Source organism: Lepisma saccharinum, chromosome 2 (assembly GCF_977018435.1).
Source record: "Lepisma saccharinum chromosome 2, izLepSacc3.1, whole genome shotgun sequence".
NCBI classification, from domain to species: Eukaryota; Metazoa; Arthropoda; class Insecta; order Zygentoma; family Lepismatidae; genus Lepisma; species Lepisma saccharinum.
In genome coordinates this window covers 4,948,095-4,968,727 of record NC_139230.1, presented here as the reverse complement: position 1 = coordinate 4,968,727, position 20,633 = coordinate 4,948,095, and the positions used below count along the sequence as shown (strand labels likewise).

At 35.2% G+C, this 20,633-nt stretch overlaps 1 protein-coding gene across 5 annotated transcripts in view; it reads right to left on the bottom strand.

Annotated features, from left to right (window-relative positions):
- Positions 1–676: 676 nt before the first annotated feature.
- LOC145983883 (F-BAR domain only protein 2) overlaps positions 677–20,633 on the bottom strand; it is a 109,776-nt gene continuing 89,819 nt past the window's right edge. For 4 of the 5 annotated variants that reach the window (XM_083116967.1, XM_083116970.1, XM_083116971.1 and 1 more), the window contains 6 exons: positions 20,329–20,537; positions 19,356–19,511; positions 15,340–15,472; positions 13,778–13,980; positions 10,188–10,417; positions 677–6,276 (listed from right to left, as the gene is read on the bottom strand). In XM_083116967.1, coding sequence (XP_082973093.1) covers positions 6,203–6,276; positions 10,188–10,417; positions 13,778–13,980; positions 15,340–15,472; positions 19,356–19,511; positions 20,329–20,537 — 1,005 coding nt within the window. In that variant the 3' untranslated portion in view covers positions 677–6,202. The remainder of the gene's footprint in view (positions 6,277–10,187; positions 10,418–13,777; positions 13,981–15,339; positions 15,473–19,355; positions 19,512–20,328; positions 20,538–20,633) is intronic. The other variant, XM_083116969.1, reaches the window with a different exon arrangement.

The following is a 20,633-nucleotide window of genomic DNA, read 5'->3' as shown; positions in this document are numbered from 1 at the left end:
AATTACTGCATTGTGTATGTCATACACATTTCAAAATATTTATACAAGCATAATTTATGTTTACAGAAAATGCATATTTAAAAATTATGTAATTACAAACAGAGATTTCACATTATAATTACAATTACTTCCTAATTTTTATAAAAAAAAAATCAATAAGGTATGTCTTCAGCACTTTTTAACGAATCAGTCTTTTGCTTTATATTAGTGTAAATAAATTCAGTAGTAAAATACTGATTTCATTCATACATATGTATATCTGTCTACATGTATATATAAGATGCTCATTAACAGCAAAGAAATACAGCCTTCCCATGGAAGTTCTTTGCAATTTTACAAATCAGAAAATTCATTTGTATATGAAGCAAAATATAACTGGGCAAGTTCATCATGGAAGCAATGTAAATGCACAAAAAGCAAATACATACATATGTACATAACATCTTGTACTTTAACTTTGGCCACACCTGATAATGTTTGTCCATAACTCCATTTAAAAAGTGGATCATAGACACTCCTAACTGAATCCAGACAAGATAAACTACTTTAAATTGACTATACTTAATGATTCTTCAGTATTCACTACGGAAGGATTGTTCTAACACATCAACAATCTTACATATTGTGGAATTCCACAGATGTAGGACATATTTAATTCAAACCTCCCCCAGTGAAGTAACATGAATGCTTGCTGAAGGAAATAAAGTAAGAAGAGCCAGATATTCAAAACAGCATCAACATTTGCAAATATGTGCCTGACATTCAAGAGGCACAGGAATAAAAATAATAAGACTGGGAATTTTTCATGACAGCCACAATGCAAGTAGCGGAGTACACAGTTTTTATTCAATACTAATGTTAGGAAAATTCATTTTAATTTAATGAGGGATGAGAAATGGGAAGAAGCTGAGAGGTATAAAGGGACAGAAGGCAAACCTCCACAAGATTTAATTAGCAATAAGTGAAAATGAGCACGTTAATTATTTTTATTATTTTCAAGGTAAGTGATCAGTTTGACAAAATCTCATTTTCAATTTTACCTCATGAGGTTTGCTATACAAAAAAGTCAGTTTTTGCTCCAAAACTGTTGTGCTGTTTTAAATTTTTCATAGCCGTTTAAAATCAATTTTTCACATTTAAAAATTGGAACAGTGGAACCTTGATTATATGTTTCTCATGGAACTGTGCCTAATGAACTTACAATGTAGGGAAGACTATAATCTGGGAAAATTTTTACTTCAACTGGAACCAGAAAAGTGAACTGCATAAAGTGTGGAAATGTAAAATCTGGGAATGCAAATTCAAAGTTACATTCTATTCCTAAGCTCAAGACCAAGCTTTCATTCTCATGGATTGTGTCAGAAAATTAAATGATGTTTAGTTCATGGCAATATGGCATCTGCCTGTTCTTTAAATATCTTCATCAAGAGCTGCAAAATTTTCACCCAGTAATATATGTACAAAATTAATGCACACAATATTGTATTTTTACTTCAACAGCACGAATGTAAATTAAGTTACCTTCTCCCTACTTATCCCTCTGATCTAACAATACTTCCATCAAATGATAGAGATCTATGACTGACATTAGAAAATAGAGTTTCTAACAAAAAATACCACATCCAGAACTTTTCAACTAAAAATAATACAGAATCATAAGTGAAACAATGAATATTCTCTTTGAATAAATTTACAAAGTTGAAGGTTGAATTAACTTATCACATACTTTCAATCACTAATTTCCTAGTTTTGCAATTGTTTGATATTATAGTAGTGTAATATTATTCTGGCACCTAACTAGGATTTTTGTTCTCAGTGTTGAGCAATTTGAAATTAGCAGTTAAACATATATCAAGCAATTTTCTATTCATGGACTCTAATGAAATATTCAAACTAAAACACAATTTGCAGTTTAATGACTTTCAATGCATTCCATATACAGTGAAACCTCAATTTTACGCTTTTCAGGGGACCAAGCTGAAAAAATTTAAAGTGGGGGAAAATGTAAAATCGAGAAAATTCTATAACATTTTGGTATGTTCGGACCATCAAGATTGAATGTACAATGGGGGAAAATATAAAATCCGGGAATGTAAAATGAGGGTTCCACTGTAATTGGGAGATTCTCAACGTGTTTTTTCTAATTGAAAGATATAATTTTGATGCAAAAGACTTGCCAAATTATGCACCCAATTTAATCCTGTTTCACTTTCACATGGAACTACAAGATAGACAAAAATAGGAAAATATAAGAAGAGTAATTTGTAATATAAATATATCATCGTTAATAGTACTTCTCATTGATAGCAATCATTAATAAATCAAAATGCTGGCAGACACTACATAACCATGAGCAGATTAAGTGTTACCTATTTGAAAAAAATTCAGAAATAGTCCATGTGCGATTTCTGTTGAACGTGAGTTTATCATCAACAAGATGCTCCCCAAATTTATTTATTTCATACATGATTTCTTTAGAACTTGCACTTTAGCTTTTATAATGATGTTGCTTCCATATATTGCATCTTTCCATCATAGGTCTTGTGTACTGTTAGAAATTACAATGCTTGATTGTCATATTTTAGTTATAACCCATTAATATGAATTTAAAATAAAAAATATCTGATGTATTTACTAACAAACTAACAAAGGTGCAATGTATGAAACAGAGCTTACAATTTATATTCCAACAGTCCACACGCTCCTCAGTAAATGTGCCAGTGAAATTTTCTGTGTAAAGAAAAAAAAAATCCAACTTGCAAATGAGGAGAAAAGAAAGATAAAACCAAAAGTGTAACCAAATGAAATACTGAGTAAAACTTATTTTTTTAGCAAATTAAAACAATTGAAAAAAATTAAGTTTTCTAAATATTGGAAAATTACTAAAAACAAAACAAAAAATTGAAGCTTAATTTTAAGAAGAAAATTGCTTCAATACAACAGGATATATTATTTCAATTAAATAAAAATATGTTTCATCCTTACAGCACATGGAACAAGAACAATAAAATGCTAAAGTTTGAAAGGATTTCATGAAAGATAAGAGCATTGACTTGATTCGAAGAAGCAAAATTTGAAGGTGAAGTTACGTTAGAAAATATCAAACATCTGTTGAGCTACTAAAACACACAGAGTTTGATAGCACAAAAAAAGAAGGTTATCACTGAGTTATGTTGTTCCCCAGCATTTCATCAATGGATCCAATCAGGTATCAAGTTAGTACGTATCTTCAGCTCAAAAACATCAAAATGAAATATGATAATTAAAAGGATTTTTTTTCTGTCTGATGAGGCTACTAACAGCTTTAAACCAAAATATTCACACATGGCTTGTGAAACATTATTTAAAAGTTTTTTTTCTTATGTACCTTTGACATTATCCCACACTCATTTTTCACATCACTTAAAACTATGTGAATGTGATGCACTTCCCCATTTTCCTGCACATTTTGAATAACACAAAATATAATATAATGAATGTAGATGTCTCTTTCAATATAAATAAATGGATAACAACTGTTAGCTGATTTTGCACAAATTTTGGGTGGCATATCATAAACTTAAATAGAGAAGCAAAATATATTGAAATGGAGTGTGCCATGCAACATAATCATCCAGTTTTCTTATTTTCCTAGGTTGCTCAACATGCAGTAAATCTTGTCTCGTAACTTTGGGCCCCAATTTATATGCAGATTCATGCAAAAATGATAACCATGTTGAAATACTCTTACACATTAATGGTGCACCATTTAAATTTCTTCATGGTTGGAAACACTAGCTTAATAGGAGACAAAAGATAAGGTCAAACCATTAGAATGTATAATCATTGTTAGGTGCCTATATCAATGGATCCATTATACTGAAATTTTCTAAGCAAATGAGGAGACATAGTTAAGCTTGGAATATACCACCCGATCACAAAACATAAATTATGCTGAAAATATACAAGTTAATATGAATGCTGGGCATATGCCAACCAATTACAGGACAAACATAATGCTGAGAATATATGATAATTAGGAGACATAACTAATGCTGGAGATATACCACACTCTTAGGAGACAAAAATTATACTGAGAATATACAAGAAAATTAATGCTAGGGATATACCAAGCAATTTATAGCCAAAAAGTCATGCTAATACGCAAACCAATTTGGAGATTTAAGTAATGCTGGTGACGTCAATTCAAATAATGCCATCCTTACACCAGACAATTTGATAAAATTTATGGAACCAATCACAGTACTTCAGCATGTAATATCAGCAGCATGAAAAATAAATCTTCATTTTCTTTTTAACTGTTTGAATTGTTTTTTTTCACGAAGTGAATATTATTTTACCAACATTTCCAGTGATCAATTTACCAAACAAATGGGAATGACAAAATCATCAACTCCTTAGAAACTTAATGTAATTTATGTGCATTAATTGCAATGCCATTAATTCATCACCTGATTTTAATACACAACACAATCCAAGGAAATTGCATACATGTGAAAAAGTGTTTTCAGTTTAATATTTGATGCGCCAAAAGAAATGTTCTGGGTACTGTTATAAAAGCAACTGCCACTCTTCAAGATAAACTCCCATCAATCATTCATCACCATAAGCAAAGCAGATATGGACCTAACATTCCCCATCTCACTTACTTATAAATACACAGGCAAAATTTATACATGCACCCAAGTTACATCTCTAATAGCAGGCAGAATAAGGAGCTTTGAAAATCACACTCCATTCTTTAAAAGTAAAATAGGGAAGGGTGTTTGCAAATTCATGTTAGGTAATGGAAGAAGAAACACAGAATATAAATGGCGGCAACTATAATATTAAAAAAGAAATATGTGATTTTCTGCTAATAAGAGATAAACAGATGTTTGAAAAAGACGAGAACAACGTAACATTATACAGCACAAATTCAAGAAAAGCAATGTGAAATGATGTGCTGTTTATTATCTACAGACTAGAGAAGAATTAATGCTGCCACATGTCTCCAGTACAATAAAGAAGGATAATCGGTAAGTATTTTAACATAATTGAAAACCAGAGAATCATACAGTCTGACAATAACAAAATACATTATTTCAATTTGTTTAAAAAACTATCATGAATAATTTATACATAATATATACTCAAAAAATTGACCAATGTTAAGATAATTTTTAATGTGGCATTGCAATACATGTGTGCTATTATTTCTGTTTTAAAATTACAATAATAATAATAATAATAATATACACACATATTTCTCTGAAATATGAACGAAAATACATTAAGCTGCATTTTTCATGGCCTGTGCATCTTATAATTTATTTGCTATTTTCTTCACTGATGGATTTTTAGTATAAAATTTCATCACTATGACCTTGTATTGAAATCAACTTTGAATTTCATAAAATAAACAAATACATAAACATTTTCTCTTTTTTTGTACATATACATACTTGTAACTTGTAACAACTTTATAAAACATCATCACTATGTGATGTATGAGATTTCTACCTTTACACAATTGTGCTGCTAAAGAGCTGCAAGCACACTTGTCACACCATTTCTATGCAATGTAATGGCCATTGTCATATTGAATTTTTTTCATACTTTAACTCTACGAAAATAACTTAGCGTCATTATTTGGCATTTGATTACTGAACAAGAAACATGAGTATGTTTGCACAATCAGCCGTCAACATGTCCTTCAGCATTCAATTTTCACACAATACACAGTCAGTCTCCTGCACTGCAGGAATTTATATATTATGGACATAATTATATTAACTACACTGAAAATTTCTTTACAATTGCATTGACCTGTTTCAATGCTTTTTAACCGATTCCTTTTGTTTATAATAACCAGCAATTTTAATAACCGGAAATTTTAACTCCCTATAGAAGTTACTCAGCCGTAACATGCCTTATAGAAAAAACAGTATGTAGCACTAAACATTTGCAAGTGCACTTCCAGAGCACCAGACACGTTACTTTCTTCCAAATATCAAGACAAGCTCTCTTCTTCCAGTCCTTCATAAAGAAAATTATTATTACTACATACAACTACTTCTCTCTTTTCTTGACTTGAAATTTCAGTCTGTATCTGGCTGATCATTAGATGGGCTCTTATGAATGGATAACATTCCAAAATGGAACACAACTACAAACTTGTATATTGTTACAATAAAATAGAACAATGCTACCAACGGCAGCACTAAGAGCCACTGGATCCTGGAGGTGCTGCATATCTGAATTTAGGATCAGCATCACCTTCGCAGATATACTTTCCTAATGTAAAAAAGAAAAATAGAAAACAAATGCATTAATTTATATATATGTACATAATTTATACTAATAATAAAATTTAGCTCTTTCAAAAGTAAAAGTGTTTCTAATACACACATGAAATATGCTTATGCATCTGCACACCCATTTCCTACCAATTTCAGTGACCACTGTTCACCACTCACATTGGAGCTTCCAGTCCTACTATATTAATATCTTACTGCGTCTAAAGTCTGTAACATGAATAAAATTGCATACATGAAGTTTCGTGTTTTCACGTTGTGAACCACATGTTATCTTTTTCTTTTTCATTAATTTTCCACAGCCACTTCTTCCTTCATTACCTGAGGATATGGTACTCCAAAACTACCCAGTTTGCAATGCAGAAACACAAAACTTTATGCAATATTAAAAGCATGTTTACTGCATCCATCATGAATAAAATTATTTCACTAAAAGAAAAGCACAATACCCAGCAAGCACTACATAAAATAGCCAGACTTAACTCTGGAACAAGATCTTTAAGGGAACTTTCACACCAAAGTGATAAGCGACATGGGCCCTGCCAGTCTGTAAAAACACAATCACCGTGCACCAGCAACCAACAAACTGTGTGCTATTAAGAAAACGTTCCAGTCAGAGGATGAAGCAAGCGACATGTGCAAATTGCCTAAGTCTCTTCAATAGAAAATATTGCATTTAGTTCTGAAGGTTTCTTTCTAAATGACAAGTGTCGCCTTGTAGCTTGTCACTTCAGCCTGACAGTAAAAGATATAAAAGGTAAAATACACATCATGAGTTTTCAATTTACAGATTTACCCAGTGCATGATTCACACACTAATCTGACAAAAATGTCACATTTAGTGATCTTGACAAGCTTTACTTAAAAAACAAGACTCTCTTCCCTCTCCATAATAGCTTTCCTTCAACCAGTGTTAATTTTTGTTACAGTGCAGAATGAAGACACCATAAAACAGTTCCAGGACATGGTTTCTGAAAAATTTTAACTCTACACTCGAGCTTCTTTCCAGTACATTTTCAAATTTGATTTGTGAACTATGCTGGCAACAAACTCGAACACTAACCATTATCCGGTACTGTAACAGTAATCCATATCTAGGAGTTCATCATCATCTTTCATCGTCTCCTGTCTCTGGCTGGGTAGGCATAGAAGTCAAGCCTCTCCATTTTTTCCTGGTCTTCCACCACTCCTCTCTTTCCATGGTGTTCCAATCTTGTCCTTTCTCCTAACACTCTCCACTATCTGCTCTTTTCACCGACATCTTGGTCTCCCCCTTGGCCTTATTCCCACTCCTTGTGCATTGTAAGCTGTTACTGGTAGTCTTTCTGCATCCAGTCTCTTCATGTGTCTGAACCATCCCATCTGTGCCTGATCTATCTTGTCCTGAAGCTTCACCAACCCCACTGTCTGTCAGACCTCATCATTCCTTATTCTATCCCTTCTATTCTTCCCCAATATACTCCTCAAAAATTTCATCTCCACTGCCTGCATCTTTCTTTTGTCTCTCTCTGTCATTGTCCAGGTCTCTGCTCCGTATGTAATTATTGGCACATAGTATGTGTTATATATTACTTTCTTGCATTTCATAGGTACATCCCTGTTCCATATTAATCTTTCAACACCTTGATATAGTCCACCATCCATTTGTCCTCTTCTATTTACCTCCTCATCTATTCTTCCACTTCTCTCAATTATGCTTCTAAGATATTTGAAGCTCTCCACTACCCTAAACTCTTCCATGTCCATCTTTATTCTTGGTTCATTTCTGGCTCTGTTTCTTATTGTTATTAGCACCTCACCCTTTTCTGCACTGAATTTCATTTCTACTCTTCTGATTTCCTCATTCCAACTATCAAGCTGTCTCTGTAATTCTTCTTCCCTGTTTCCCCAAATTACTAAGTCATCAGCGAACAACAGGGCCTTCATCTCTTCCTCTCCTGTCTTCTTCCCCACCTCTTCGTTAATTGCATCCATTGTAATTATGGAGAGTAGTGGAGAAAGAGCACTTCCCTGTTTTAGTCCATTACTTACACTGAACCACTCCGTTCTTCCCACTGGTGTCTTCACACAGTTCTGGTTGGCCTTGTACGTGCTCTGCATTCTACACACTATCTCTTCCTCTGCTCCTTTCTCTCATAGAACCTTCCAAATCTTTGTTCTGTCCATGCTATCGTAAGCCTTTTCTATATTTACGAATGTCATAATCAAATCATCTCCATACTTGTATTGCCTTTCCTGTAATTGCCTTATGGTGAATATCAGATCTACCTCTTCTAAATTCATATTGTTCCTCTCTCATGTTTAGCTCTGTTACTTCCCTTATTCTCTTCTCTAATATTTTCTCAGACACCTTTGCTGAGTGGCACATTAGTGTTATTCCTCTGTAATTTTTACATTCCTTTCTGTCCCCCTTCTTGAATATGGGAACTATTAGTCCCTTTGTCCAGTCTATTGACACTTCTCTCTCTTGCCACACTGTATTCAACACTCTGTATAGCCACTCCACACCAATCACTCCTGCTCCTTGTTTCATATCCACTGGCACTTCATCTGCTCCAGGTGCTCTACCTCTCTTCATTCTCTTCAGTGCTTCCTCCACTTCTTTCCATGTGAGATTCATTTTTTCCTTCCTGTTTTCTTTTCCTTCACTTCTTCATGTTAATTTCCTTTTTTCACAATCAGCAATTTCTCGAAATGATTTCTCCACATTCTCCTTATTTCTTCATCCTCTTCTACAACGTTTCCCCTTTCATCCCTTAGCTTACAGCTGTCTCCTCTTTCTCTTCTCCTTTCTCTCACTAATCCATACAATACTTTCTTGTTCCCATCTACATCTTCTTCTAGCACTTTGAGCCATTCTTCCACCCACTTTCTTCTTTCCTCCTTTACTACTGTTCTTGCCTCTATCTTCCTTTCCACGGACTCCTTTTGTGCATTAACTTTAAACCATTTTCTAAATGCATCATTTTTGTTTTTCACTGCCCCTCTAGTTCTTTCATTCCACCATGGCATTTCTTTCTTTTCTTGCCTGTCCTTCCACATACCTTTTCGGCTGCCTCTACTAATCCTGTTTTAAATCTTGTCCATTCTGTTTCTACTCCTTTGGGTTCATCTCTTGGCACTTTGGTACGCAATATTTCTTGTTATTTCTCTTTTATCATCTTATCCTTCAATTTCCACACTCTTATCCTTCTCTCTTGTTCCTCCCTTCTATCCCTTCTATCTTTTATGGTGTAGTGATAATGTCTTGCCTTGTAATAAAGGGATCCCAGGTTCAATACTTAGTGGAGGCACATTGCACAGTGGTTCGGATCCCATTTTAAATTGTAGGTCCAGTCAGGATTAGCATATCTGTGCATAAAGTGGACTTAAAACAATAATTCAATTCTGGCAACTATTTAAAAACAGTTTTCTTATTATTCTTTTTATGCTGGCAATATCTGTCTTCAAACGTGTAATCTATGTTAAGGATAACATTAGTGGCAACTCTAATATCCCAGTCTGGAAACTGTGAGCATCATTTGCATTGGGTCATAAGAGACCACTTAGAGCACCAAAAGCAATGCACTTTAGAGGCACTGCTTGTTAAACAGACATTGCTTGCCTTCATGGCTCCTACAGTCTTACAAATTTGTTGTTCAATTATTTTGGAAATGCACAGATGGGCTAATCAAGGGTGGGATCTGAACTACTGAAATTGTCCCAACATGACAAGCATAAACAATAATATAGTTAACAAATAACGTTTTACAACACTTGATTCTCTACTTGGATGTTTTGCCACACTGAATACAAAAAGGGGGAGGGGATAACCAAAATGGAAGACAATGAAGAATGTTAAAGTAATAAACTTCAAATAAATTACCCATTCTACTAACTTAACAAGCATACCTGACACAAATCGCCGCTTAACCAGTGACAATCTATAACCTGGCCCCACAAGTTCAAACTCTGCTCCAGAAAGAGTTGTACCCTCACAGTTAAATTGGGTAGCAATGGTCCCCTGAGAACTTGGTCCATTGGTAACTTCAAAGCGAGCTCGAAGAGATCCCACACCATGATTTTCACTGTGCTGAGAGAGTTCCGTAAATTTCCAAACAGCTCGGTTGCTTTCAGGTATCCTGAAAAGAATTTAAAACAATTACATGGAAATTGCAAATCGGAAAAGGGCTGGGAAAGAAAGTGAATGCACATGATTGATTCACAGGAACAATAAAGATTACAGGTTGTGAGAAAAAATTACTAACATTTACAATATAAACTTGAATATCTTTAATATACTCAAATCAAGTGCACACTTCATCCACAATATTTAGTTATGTGGATAAAGTAAAGTACTTGTTTCGAGTATATTCATGTATTACTGCATTTTTTGTTTCTCAAAACATTAAATATATTTGGTTTTAAAAATGTTGTTAAAGGAATACATTACACAACTACTTTTTTAAACTTCCATCATTTAAAATTTACATAATAGAAATTAGAGATGGGACAAATGTAATCGGTACTGTATTGGTATCAGCTGATATAGCCATATTGGTGTACCAGTAAAATTACCGATCCGATATCTATAAATATTTTATAATTTACGGCAAAATTCTGCCATTTTGTTATAATTTTCATAGATAATCTCCATGCTCAACTTTTTAGAAAAAGTAAATGTCTAAATATGCAGCTTCTTTTGCACTGCAGTCACCTCGAAACACACATCTATTAATGAGGTCAATGAACCATTCAGGTTCTTCAAGTACCATTTGGAATTTTATATTGGATCGGTAGAATATTGGTACTTTATCAGTATCAGCCAGAATTTCATATCAACCCATCCATGATAGAAATACATTTCAAAACAAACAGTTTTGTATATTTAACAACACTAAATGAGACCTGATATCACTAAAGTAAGGAGCTTTACCGTATTTACGCATGTATAAAACATGTGCATGTGTAATGCGCACCCTGGTTTTGATGGGGAAAAGTGACAACAATTATATCTTGTATATAATGCGCAGTACAATCCAGTTTCAAGAAATGGCTTTATTAGTTGCAGATCGTAAAGCTGTTGCTATGCCGATCAAGATTAAATGACATCATACCTATTCAATCAGTCATCCTCTTGTGTAAACAAAAAGTCACCAACTTATGCCCCCCCCCCAACTCTCCCTCCACTGTGTTTAGCATCCCAAAGCTTTCACCTTTATTTAACCACCTTATTTATTCTGTAATAATAGAAAGCAAGATCAGAATTACGTTATGGATTTGCAGTGCTCAGGAAGTTATTTTCTATTATTTCGCACCCAACATATACCGCTGATATGCATCCCATGTGACGGAAATTGCCTTCAAACTTTTATATGTGGTTTTGCTCATTCCTTATTTTTTTTCTAAAAAAAATTCAAAATATATACTTTTCCCGTGAGTAATAACATTTATACGAGGTACTTTCAGGACACTCAAACTAGCAGTTAGCAGCACAATATTTCTTCCATTAAGGGCAGGTTTTTCAATGTCCAGTTATTCTTTCTGTTAACTATTTGCCAGATAATCGCAACTCTTAACCAGCACCAGGTTTTTCAATGTGAAAGTAACTGGCAGTTAGCAAATCATAACTTTGTACTCCAAAATGATATGTTGGTAATGCTGCAGTGCGGAAAAATAGGGAATCAATCTGCGTGCAATCTATTAGTATAGTTTCAAACCACGTCGATTGGCACACAGCGTTGTGTTTAAATACAGTACAAGTGCACCCCGCTCGAAAGCACATTATTGCATAGGAAACGAATGATTGAAACAATGGCTGCATATGCATTCTGTATGCTTACGAAATAAATTAACGAAAGCAAGAACTACAGATTTTGTGTTTTGTGGCCGCGGTGGCTCAGTCGGTAACGCGTCTGACTACCATGCTAAAGGTCCCGGGTTCGATCCCCGGCCGGTTCAAATCCGGGAACTTTTCTAACGGTGGAAGCGGCCCCGGCGCCTACCCAGCGTCGAATAACATGGGTACCTGGGGGAAACCCTGGGGGGTAAAGGCGGTCAGGGGCGTGATGCTGATCACATCACCCCCACTCACGACCGGATCAAGAAAGTGTGGGGCGTTACCCCCACACCCCCTATACGCCTTCATGGCGTGGTGCTATGCACAGGGGAACACTTTACTTTACTTTACTTTACTTTAAGAACTACAGATTTGGTTTTCTTCTAATAAAGGTCAATTCAATTCCATATTGGGGAAATGCTGTTATGAGGCGCAAGCACAGATACTTTGTTGTAGAAGAACTCTTGAAGAACTCGAAAGTCAAAACATTAATAATACCTGTTCGTTGATATAAACACTATTTACTATTTAATATGTACATGTTGTACATTTGACTGCATGCCTTGCACCTTTCTATGCATGTTTGTTGAGCGAAAAAATAACATGTTAGTCAGCATGCTTTGTAGGTAAAGTTCGAAAAATATGAAAGTAGGAGTAAAAATAATTTTAAAATTTACTGTAATATTTCTCCGAGATCATTCAACAATAAAGCATGAATTGAAGGCAACACATGTAATAAATAATTGACAGAAGAAAACATCTGTGACCAAGAGACGAACTCGCATTACAAAGCACAACACACTCCGAACAGTGGTGCTGCTAACCACTGCACCAAATTACCGTTTGGAGATTGTCCACCTAGTAGACCAGATATCCTGGTCACAAATTCTCCAACACAACTTCGCCAAGCGAATTCTAGCAACTACGCTGCTTAATTTCCATATTTGCATGGACAATGGTAAGCTCTGCCAAACAAAACAAGTCTTCTTCTGTAACAATTTAACAGTTTTATGAATCATATCTTGTGTACTCTGACAGTGAAATTGCGAATGTGGAACTTTGAAAGCTGCATGAGGCAGCCATGTTGCTTCGTAACTTCCAGTTAGGCTGACAACTGCAAGAAGAAGTACCAGTAAAGATAATTCCCACCAGAGTTCCAGTTACGAGCTAACTGTACATTGAAAAACCGAAATTTTCAGTAACTTCCATGAATCTTAACTGTACATTGAAAAATCGGCCCTCAGGTATTTACACCCTCCATATATATAATATATATAATATTATTTGTTATACATTGTAATTATTATTTTCCTCTTCCTTATATTTTCTTTCATCCAAATACCATAAAAATCAGAACGTTCCTTCATTTTGTGATGAGTTTATTTCAACCACATTTCACATTAGTGTCACTATCTTGAATGGAATACTGTTGCCATATTCAGAAACTGCAGGATTTAAGCTTTCCAATGATATATAACATGATAGGGTTCCGTAAACATGAAAAATCAATGCAAGTGTCACAAAATCATGGAATGACCCTGTACGTTTTCATGTTGGCTGTCAGAATTATCCCGTGCATAATACGCACCACAGTTTTCGGAGGCAAAAATTTTGGAAAAAAAGTACATGAGTAAATACAGCATTTAGGAAGATAAAAACCTACCACTGTCCTGTTGGTTTAGATTGCATATTTTTAACTCCACCATCAACTGGAACTGCTACAGTTAAATTCAGGAGAGGAGAAGGTGATGCCATTGCATGGCTGTTGTACTTGTAGTCTATTTTAAGGTCAGTATGGTTTGCTTCACACTTCCAGTAACATACAAGCTGGAATGGACACGAAGTTGCACCACTTTTTGGCTTGATCTGAAAGAAAAATTTCTCGATTGTACCCAAAGTAGTACAAAAAACAAATACTTAATTAGCATAACACTTCAATATAATGCTAAATTACCAGACAATATCAGACATTGGCTTACATATTCATTTTCATAACATTCATAAATTAATTTTTGCAATTAATGACAAAACTTCATTTGATAGTGAGCACACAAGAAATGCATACTCAGAAAGTAAGTTTTTACAGTACAAAAACACTGATCATAATTTCTTACCAGAAATATAGATATGTGAAGAGCTGAAAAATAAGAAAAAGTTTGGATCTGTATTTAGACTGTATAATCAAAACATTCTCCTGGGTACTAATCAGTATCTTGTGACTTCATCTTGTTACATGGCATATACTGCTCACCCATATAGACAGACAAATTGATTTTGAAATTGTACACATTCGCTTGGCTGTAATTCTGGTGACTTTTCCAGTGCATTACCTACTGTATCTGTCATAATTATTGGTCTTCTAGCCATGTGATAACTTTGTTCACAAATACATCCAGAGAGATGGGACAATTTTGATCTTTGCCTAAGGCCTATGCATAAAGTACTACTGTCATATATATATTTCTTGAGTTCGATTGATTTGGTTTATTTTACTTTGCTTTTCTATCACTTTTGGCTAATCATGAAGATGAGGTTGAGTGATTATATGATAAAATTGATGAGTGTACATTCACAAAGATCACCCATGCCCCAGGCCAGGATTGAAGCCTGGGATCTATTTCCCACAGAATGTGTGATTTCAGTAACCCACCTATTTAATGAAATGGAGAGAGGGACAGAACAATTAATTAAGGTAAGTAATAAGCAGGTTTCTCATCAATTAAATTTAATCATTGTAATATGGCCAAATGGATACTGAAACTGATGTATGCTTGCACTATTCCAGAGTTCAGAAATTGTGTGGAACATGCAGAAAGTGGAATTTTCAACTAATATTGTAACATAAAATGGCATATATGTTAAATCTGACTGACATATTTCTATTCCGATTTTGTATGCTTGAATTTATGAGTGACAACATCTTCACATTTTAAAATAAAGGGAAAGAAATAACCTGAATAGAAGATAAGATCAAAATTTAAGAGGATAGAATATCAAAATTAAGAGAAAACAATCTTGAAATATAGAGGAAAGTAAGTAGAAATAATACATCTTGTAGTAAAAGATATTTTCCAATTAAATTTTTCACACAAAAGTTGAGGTTTCCATTAGTGTTGTAAAGGGGAAATGTAAATCATGTAGCACAAAATCTCATTTTCTGCTAAAATTTCTACATTGGGATGCACCTGTCACTATTTACCTTATGAACAAATGTTAAATATTCACCTGATATTTTAAGATATCCACATTAAAATATGATGCTGATGGATTTTGTTCTGATTGTCTCCTCAGCAGGGCTGTTAAGGCACTCATGTTGAACTCGAAAACAGTGCTATCAGCATTTGACTGAACCGAGTCACTAAACATGAAAGAAAAATAAAATGGACAATATACACCTCACAACAATGCTATAACAACAAAATATAAAGTACATTTTTTATGTTTACACGAGACTACCATAATAATGATATGTCTAAAGCAATAGAGTTACACTGTAATGTTATAAACAAGACTGTAATTATAAAACAAATAAAAAGAAAAAAAATCAGAAATACTCTGACCTTACAATGTTTTCTTAGACCTGAAAATATGTAGACTGATTGACTTGCTTTTTTTTACTTTGCCTTTTGTGCCACTTTTGGCTAATTTGCAAAGATGGGGATGAGTGGTGATATAATGAAATTGATGAATGGACACTCACAAACATCCATGCCCTGGTCGGGATTCGAACCCAGGATCCCTGGCGTCGTAGCGCAATGTGCTAACCACTCTGCCACAGGGGGGCTGAAAATATGTAGAATTTGTGGAAAAATAATTACCATCCACTTATGCACTATATCCAGTACGTTTTAAAAAATCAGCAAAGAAACAATATGATAATATGACAGATGTAAATAAAAGTATTGATGTAAAAATTTCTGATAACTGAAAATGCACTGGCAATCAGCAAAATAATGAATATTTAAAGGGGATATTTAATGATACATTTACTTTCAGTATGCAGTAGTAATGTTTACAAATAATTTTCCAGCATGACATGCTTCTTAAACTAACTTTATTCTTCTTACATCCTTGTTAACTAAATAACACAGTCTTTTTGCCCTACATACATGAAGTGTTATGATGTACAATTATACTATCAAATTATAACTACACAAAATATAGGAAATGACCAAATAAAGCAAATTGCATCATTTGGAAATCTAAACAGACCATAAAATGAGAAAATAATATGTATTTGGTCTAGGAATTAATTTGTGCGCCTGGACAAGAGATGGCGTAATGAGTGTATCGTCCCACAGTTCCGTGTATCCACACAAGCGTTGAAAACTCCTGTCAGCGTGCATCGTTCATAGTATAGGGCAGTTGATTGACGCATCAACAACAGCATTTTGTAGTCAACTGAACATGGTGCAGTTCATGCCAGATAACATGTTTTTGCGGGGTGTTCTGCTTCATTACTTTAACATGCAGAAAAGTGCTAACCGAAAGTCATCGTATTTTGGTGGAAGTGTATGGTGACCATGCGCTAGCTGAGCGAACATGTCAGAAGTGGTTTGCACGGTTTAGAAGTGGTGACTTCGGCCTAGAAGACCAAGAGCGACCTGGACAGCCAAAAAAATTTGAAGACGAAGAATTGAGAGCATTGCTCGATCAGGATTCGCGTCGAATGCAGGAGAACTTGCAGAAGCATTAGGCGTTTATCAAACGACAGTTTCCAAATGCTTCAAAGCCATGGGAACGATTCAAAAGATGTCACATTGGGTTCCACATTAATTGAAAGACAGAGACGTTGAAAGACGAAAAACCATTTGCAAATTGCTGCTTCAAAGACAGAAAAGAAAGGGGTTTTTTTGCATCGCATTGTTACTGGCGACGAGAAGTGGATCCATTACGAGAACCCGAAACAAAAAAAGGTCTGGGTGAAGCCAGGTGAACCAGGTCCATCACAACCGAAATGAGATATTCACTGTGCAAAGGTTATGCTGTGCATATGGTGGGATATGAAAGGTGTGGTGTACTATGAGCTGAAGCAACCGGGTGAAACTATTAATGGAGAACGTTACCGACAACAATTAATGCGTTTGAAGCAAGCTCTGGCCAGGAAACGACCAGAATGGGAGAACAGACATGATAAACTTATTTTTCAACATGATAACGCTCGCCCACATGTCGCAAAACTGGTCAAAACCTATTTAGAAAATGTCGGATGGGAAGTTTTACCCCACCCGCCGTATTCACCAGACATTGCTCCTTCGGACTACTACTTGTTCGATTGCATGAATAACGATTTGATTGGACAGCGGTTCACTTCTTCAGAAGATATCGAAAAATGGGTCTCTGACTGGATCGCTTCAAAGGATGAGGACTTCTTTCGCCACGGAATCCGTAACTTGCCTGACATATGGGCGAAAGTGGTGGCTCGCGATGGACAATATTTTTCTTAAGGTATTTATGTATTTTGTGTTTGAACTACAGCTTCAATGTGTGCAGAACAACCGCACGAATTAATTCCTAGACCAAATACATATATGTATATTAGGGCTGAGCAGATGCTGATGTATTGGTATTGGTCGATACGAGTGATGTCAGTATCGGAAAGTATCAGTGCGAGCTGATACTCTTCTGGAGTGCGGGTGTTTCACAAGAGTCTGCAAAAATGCGATGTGGAACTCTCATTGAGTCTAAATATGCTGAAAATGATGCAAAATGAATGAATATTTTTCATTATTCTGGCTACAACATTGTGGAGTGAAATGAATTAGGTGAGTAAATGATTATCAAATATGTTCAGTTTCCATGTTGTAGAATTGGATAGTTTTTTTCAGATTAATTTTGAAAGCTTACTGCCTTCATTCACTAAGGGTGCATTTCATTCTGCAAAGCAGAAACACGAAACTTCACAAACGTAATACTTAAACTGAGTTTACCGCATTCATCATGAATAAATTATTATCGCATTCATACTATTGGAATGAGAGACCCGGTAATAGATAATTAAGGTACTCACATTTTCCGCGAAGCTGTTTTACATTATTTTCTATTAATTTCGGTAGCCACTGCCACCATCCTCGTTGGAATTTGTTGTGTTGTTGCTTGGCACGTTTGTTGTTTTTTCCTAACACACACACACAAAGCACACACTCTCATAGACACAAAAATTAAAGAAACACATGCCATCATGCACTACAACCATGAACTGAACATAGATAGTGGTCAGGCACACCACACCTGGCTTCCGTTATTGCAGCAATTAACACCGGTGAACAGCAGACGACATATATGCCGACATACAGGTGACAGCAGCATGCCTAGCAGCGATTTAGGAAAAACAACAGAAACGTGCCGAGCAACAACACAACGAATTCCAACGAGGATGGTGGCAGTAGCTACCGAAATTAATAGGAAATAATGTAAAACAGTTTCGCGGAAAACGTGAGTACCTTAATTATTATCTCATGTGAAATTATGGATATTTTAAAGCAAGAGGTTTAAATTTGAATACTTGCACAGTATTCAAATTTAAACCTCTATGAAATGCATGAAGGTAATATATAGCACATACTGTGTGCCAATAATTACGTATGGACCAGAGACTTGGACAATGACAGAGAAAGAGAAAAGAAAGATGCAGGCAGAGGAGATGATATTTGTAAGAACTAAGAAGTATATTGGGGAAGACTAGGAGGGATAGAATAAGGAACGAGGAGATACGACAGACAGTGGGGGTGGTCAAGCTTCAGGACAGAATACATCAGGCACAGATGAGATGGTTTGGACAGATGAAGAGGATGGATGCAGAAAGACTACCAGTAAGAGCTTACAATGCACAAGGAGTGGGAATAAGGCCAAAGGGGAGACCAAGATGTCTGTGGAAAGAGCCAATAGTGGAGAGAGTTAGGAGAGGAGGACAAGAATGGAACACCATGGAAAGGGAGGAGTGGTGGAAGACCAGGAAAAAATGGAGAGGCTTGACTTCTATGCCGATCCAGCCAGAAGCAGGAAAAGGCAAAGGAGGATGATGACGACTTGGACATTAAAATATTTGGAATTACTTTGAACTGTTACAATTTTCAAGTATTGGCATCAGCATCAGTGGGAATAGGTAAGAGTGATATCAGCTCAGCCCTAGTCATGTATGTATGTAAGGATGCATGTATGCCACCAATACATGAGACATTACTCACGTATAATGGTACCATGGTTACACTTGTCATTTTTTTTATTGCATATTTACTTACATGCTGACAAGCTGCTTATTAGGAAGAACATTCTCAAGTCTGCTTATATTTCGAATGCGAAATGTCAGTTGTGCTGGACTTGGATTGTTAGCAAGCACTGTAACGATTCCTGCTGGGAAGGACAGCATCATATCTCCTGACAATTTAACCTGGCACCTAAAAATAAACCCCATATCAATAAAAAATAATTAACATATTAATTTGAGGAGAGGGGAAATGGTGTCTGTTAAGAACTCTTTAACAGGATGCAGTTTAATTAAGCTAGTTTTTTAAAAACTTTCGACTGTATTATGATAAATTTATTTTAAAACAAGAATGTAAATTTTGTGAAACTCCAGTAGGCATCACACAGGGTATGCAGAGTTTGCAAAAATGCCACGCAACACTTTTCATTATTAAATTAATTAATGATTATGTAAAAATGACCAATTTCATTTAATTTTGTAATAATATTGTTGTCAAAGCTTAATTCTTTGAACATTTTAAAACAAAACCCTGATAGATTTATGGGGTATAATTGCAATGAATAATATATTGATATTTAAACATTATTCTGAACACAATTTTCCTTGTTACAATGTTCAAGCATCGGTATTTGTAGGAATCAGTAAGAATATCAGCATTGATATCATCCTATGTTTTGCTTGAAAATGTAGGATTACATTTTTCTTTTCTTTTACAATGATTTTCTGTGTATTTAGGCTAATACCAATGATGAAGATGAATGATATTTAGATGAAACCTGTGAAAGGAGAGTCACAAACACCCATTCCCAAGCCAGGACTCAAGCCTGAAACCTTTGGTAGAAACATTGTAAGTCAATCACTCAAAATGCTTGGTCACCAAGGCAGCTGTGACTATATCAGAATGCAGCAAAAGTTAAAACAGCATGTATCAAAGGCACTAAAAAGCCTCTTTTAACATAAAAGTACTGTCAAAAATTCAAAACTACTAAGAAACATCATGCACTTACTTGGTTTCATCAATCCCTCTGAAGTATGAATGCACAATTTCATGGAAAGCCACAGCCAAAGGTATAGTGTCGGCCATTCCAATTGTAAGAGGAGAGGGTCCCCGAGAGGATCCTACAGGAACACCTGAGGTACGAAACTCCAGACTACCCACACTATCAGCTCTACTAATAGGAGCAGGACTCATACGACCACGTGGAGATGGGCCCTGCTAAAAATATGTGTGTATTTTTATGACCACTCCACTTATGAACATTAAAAAAATGGACAAAATTGACCAAACAAATTATTTATTTGATATCTTCTA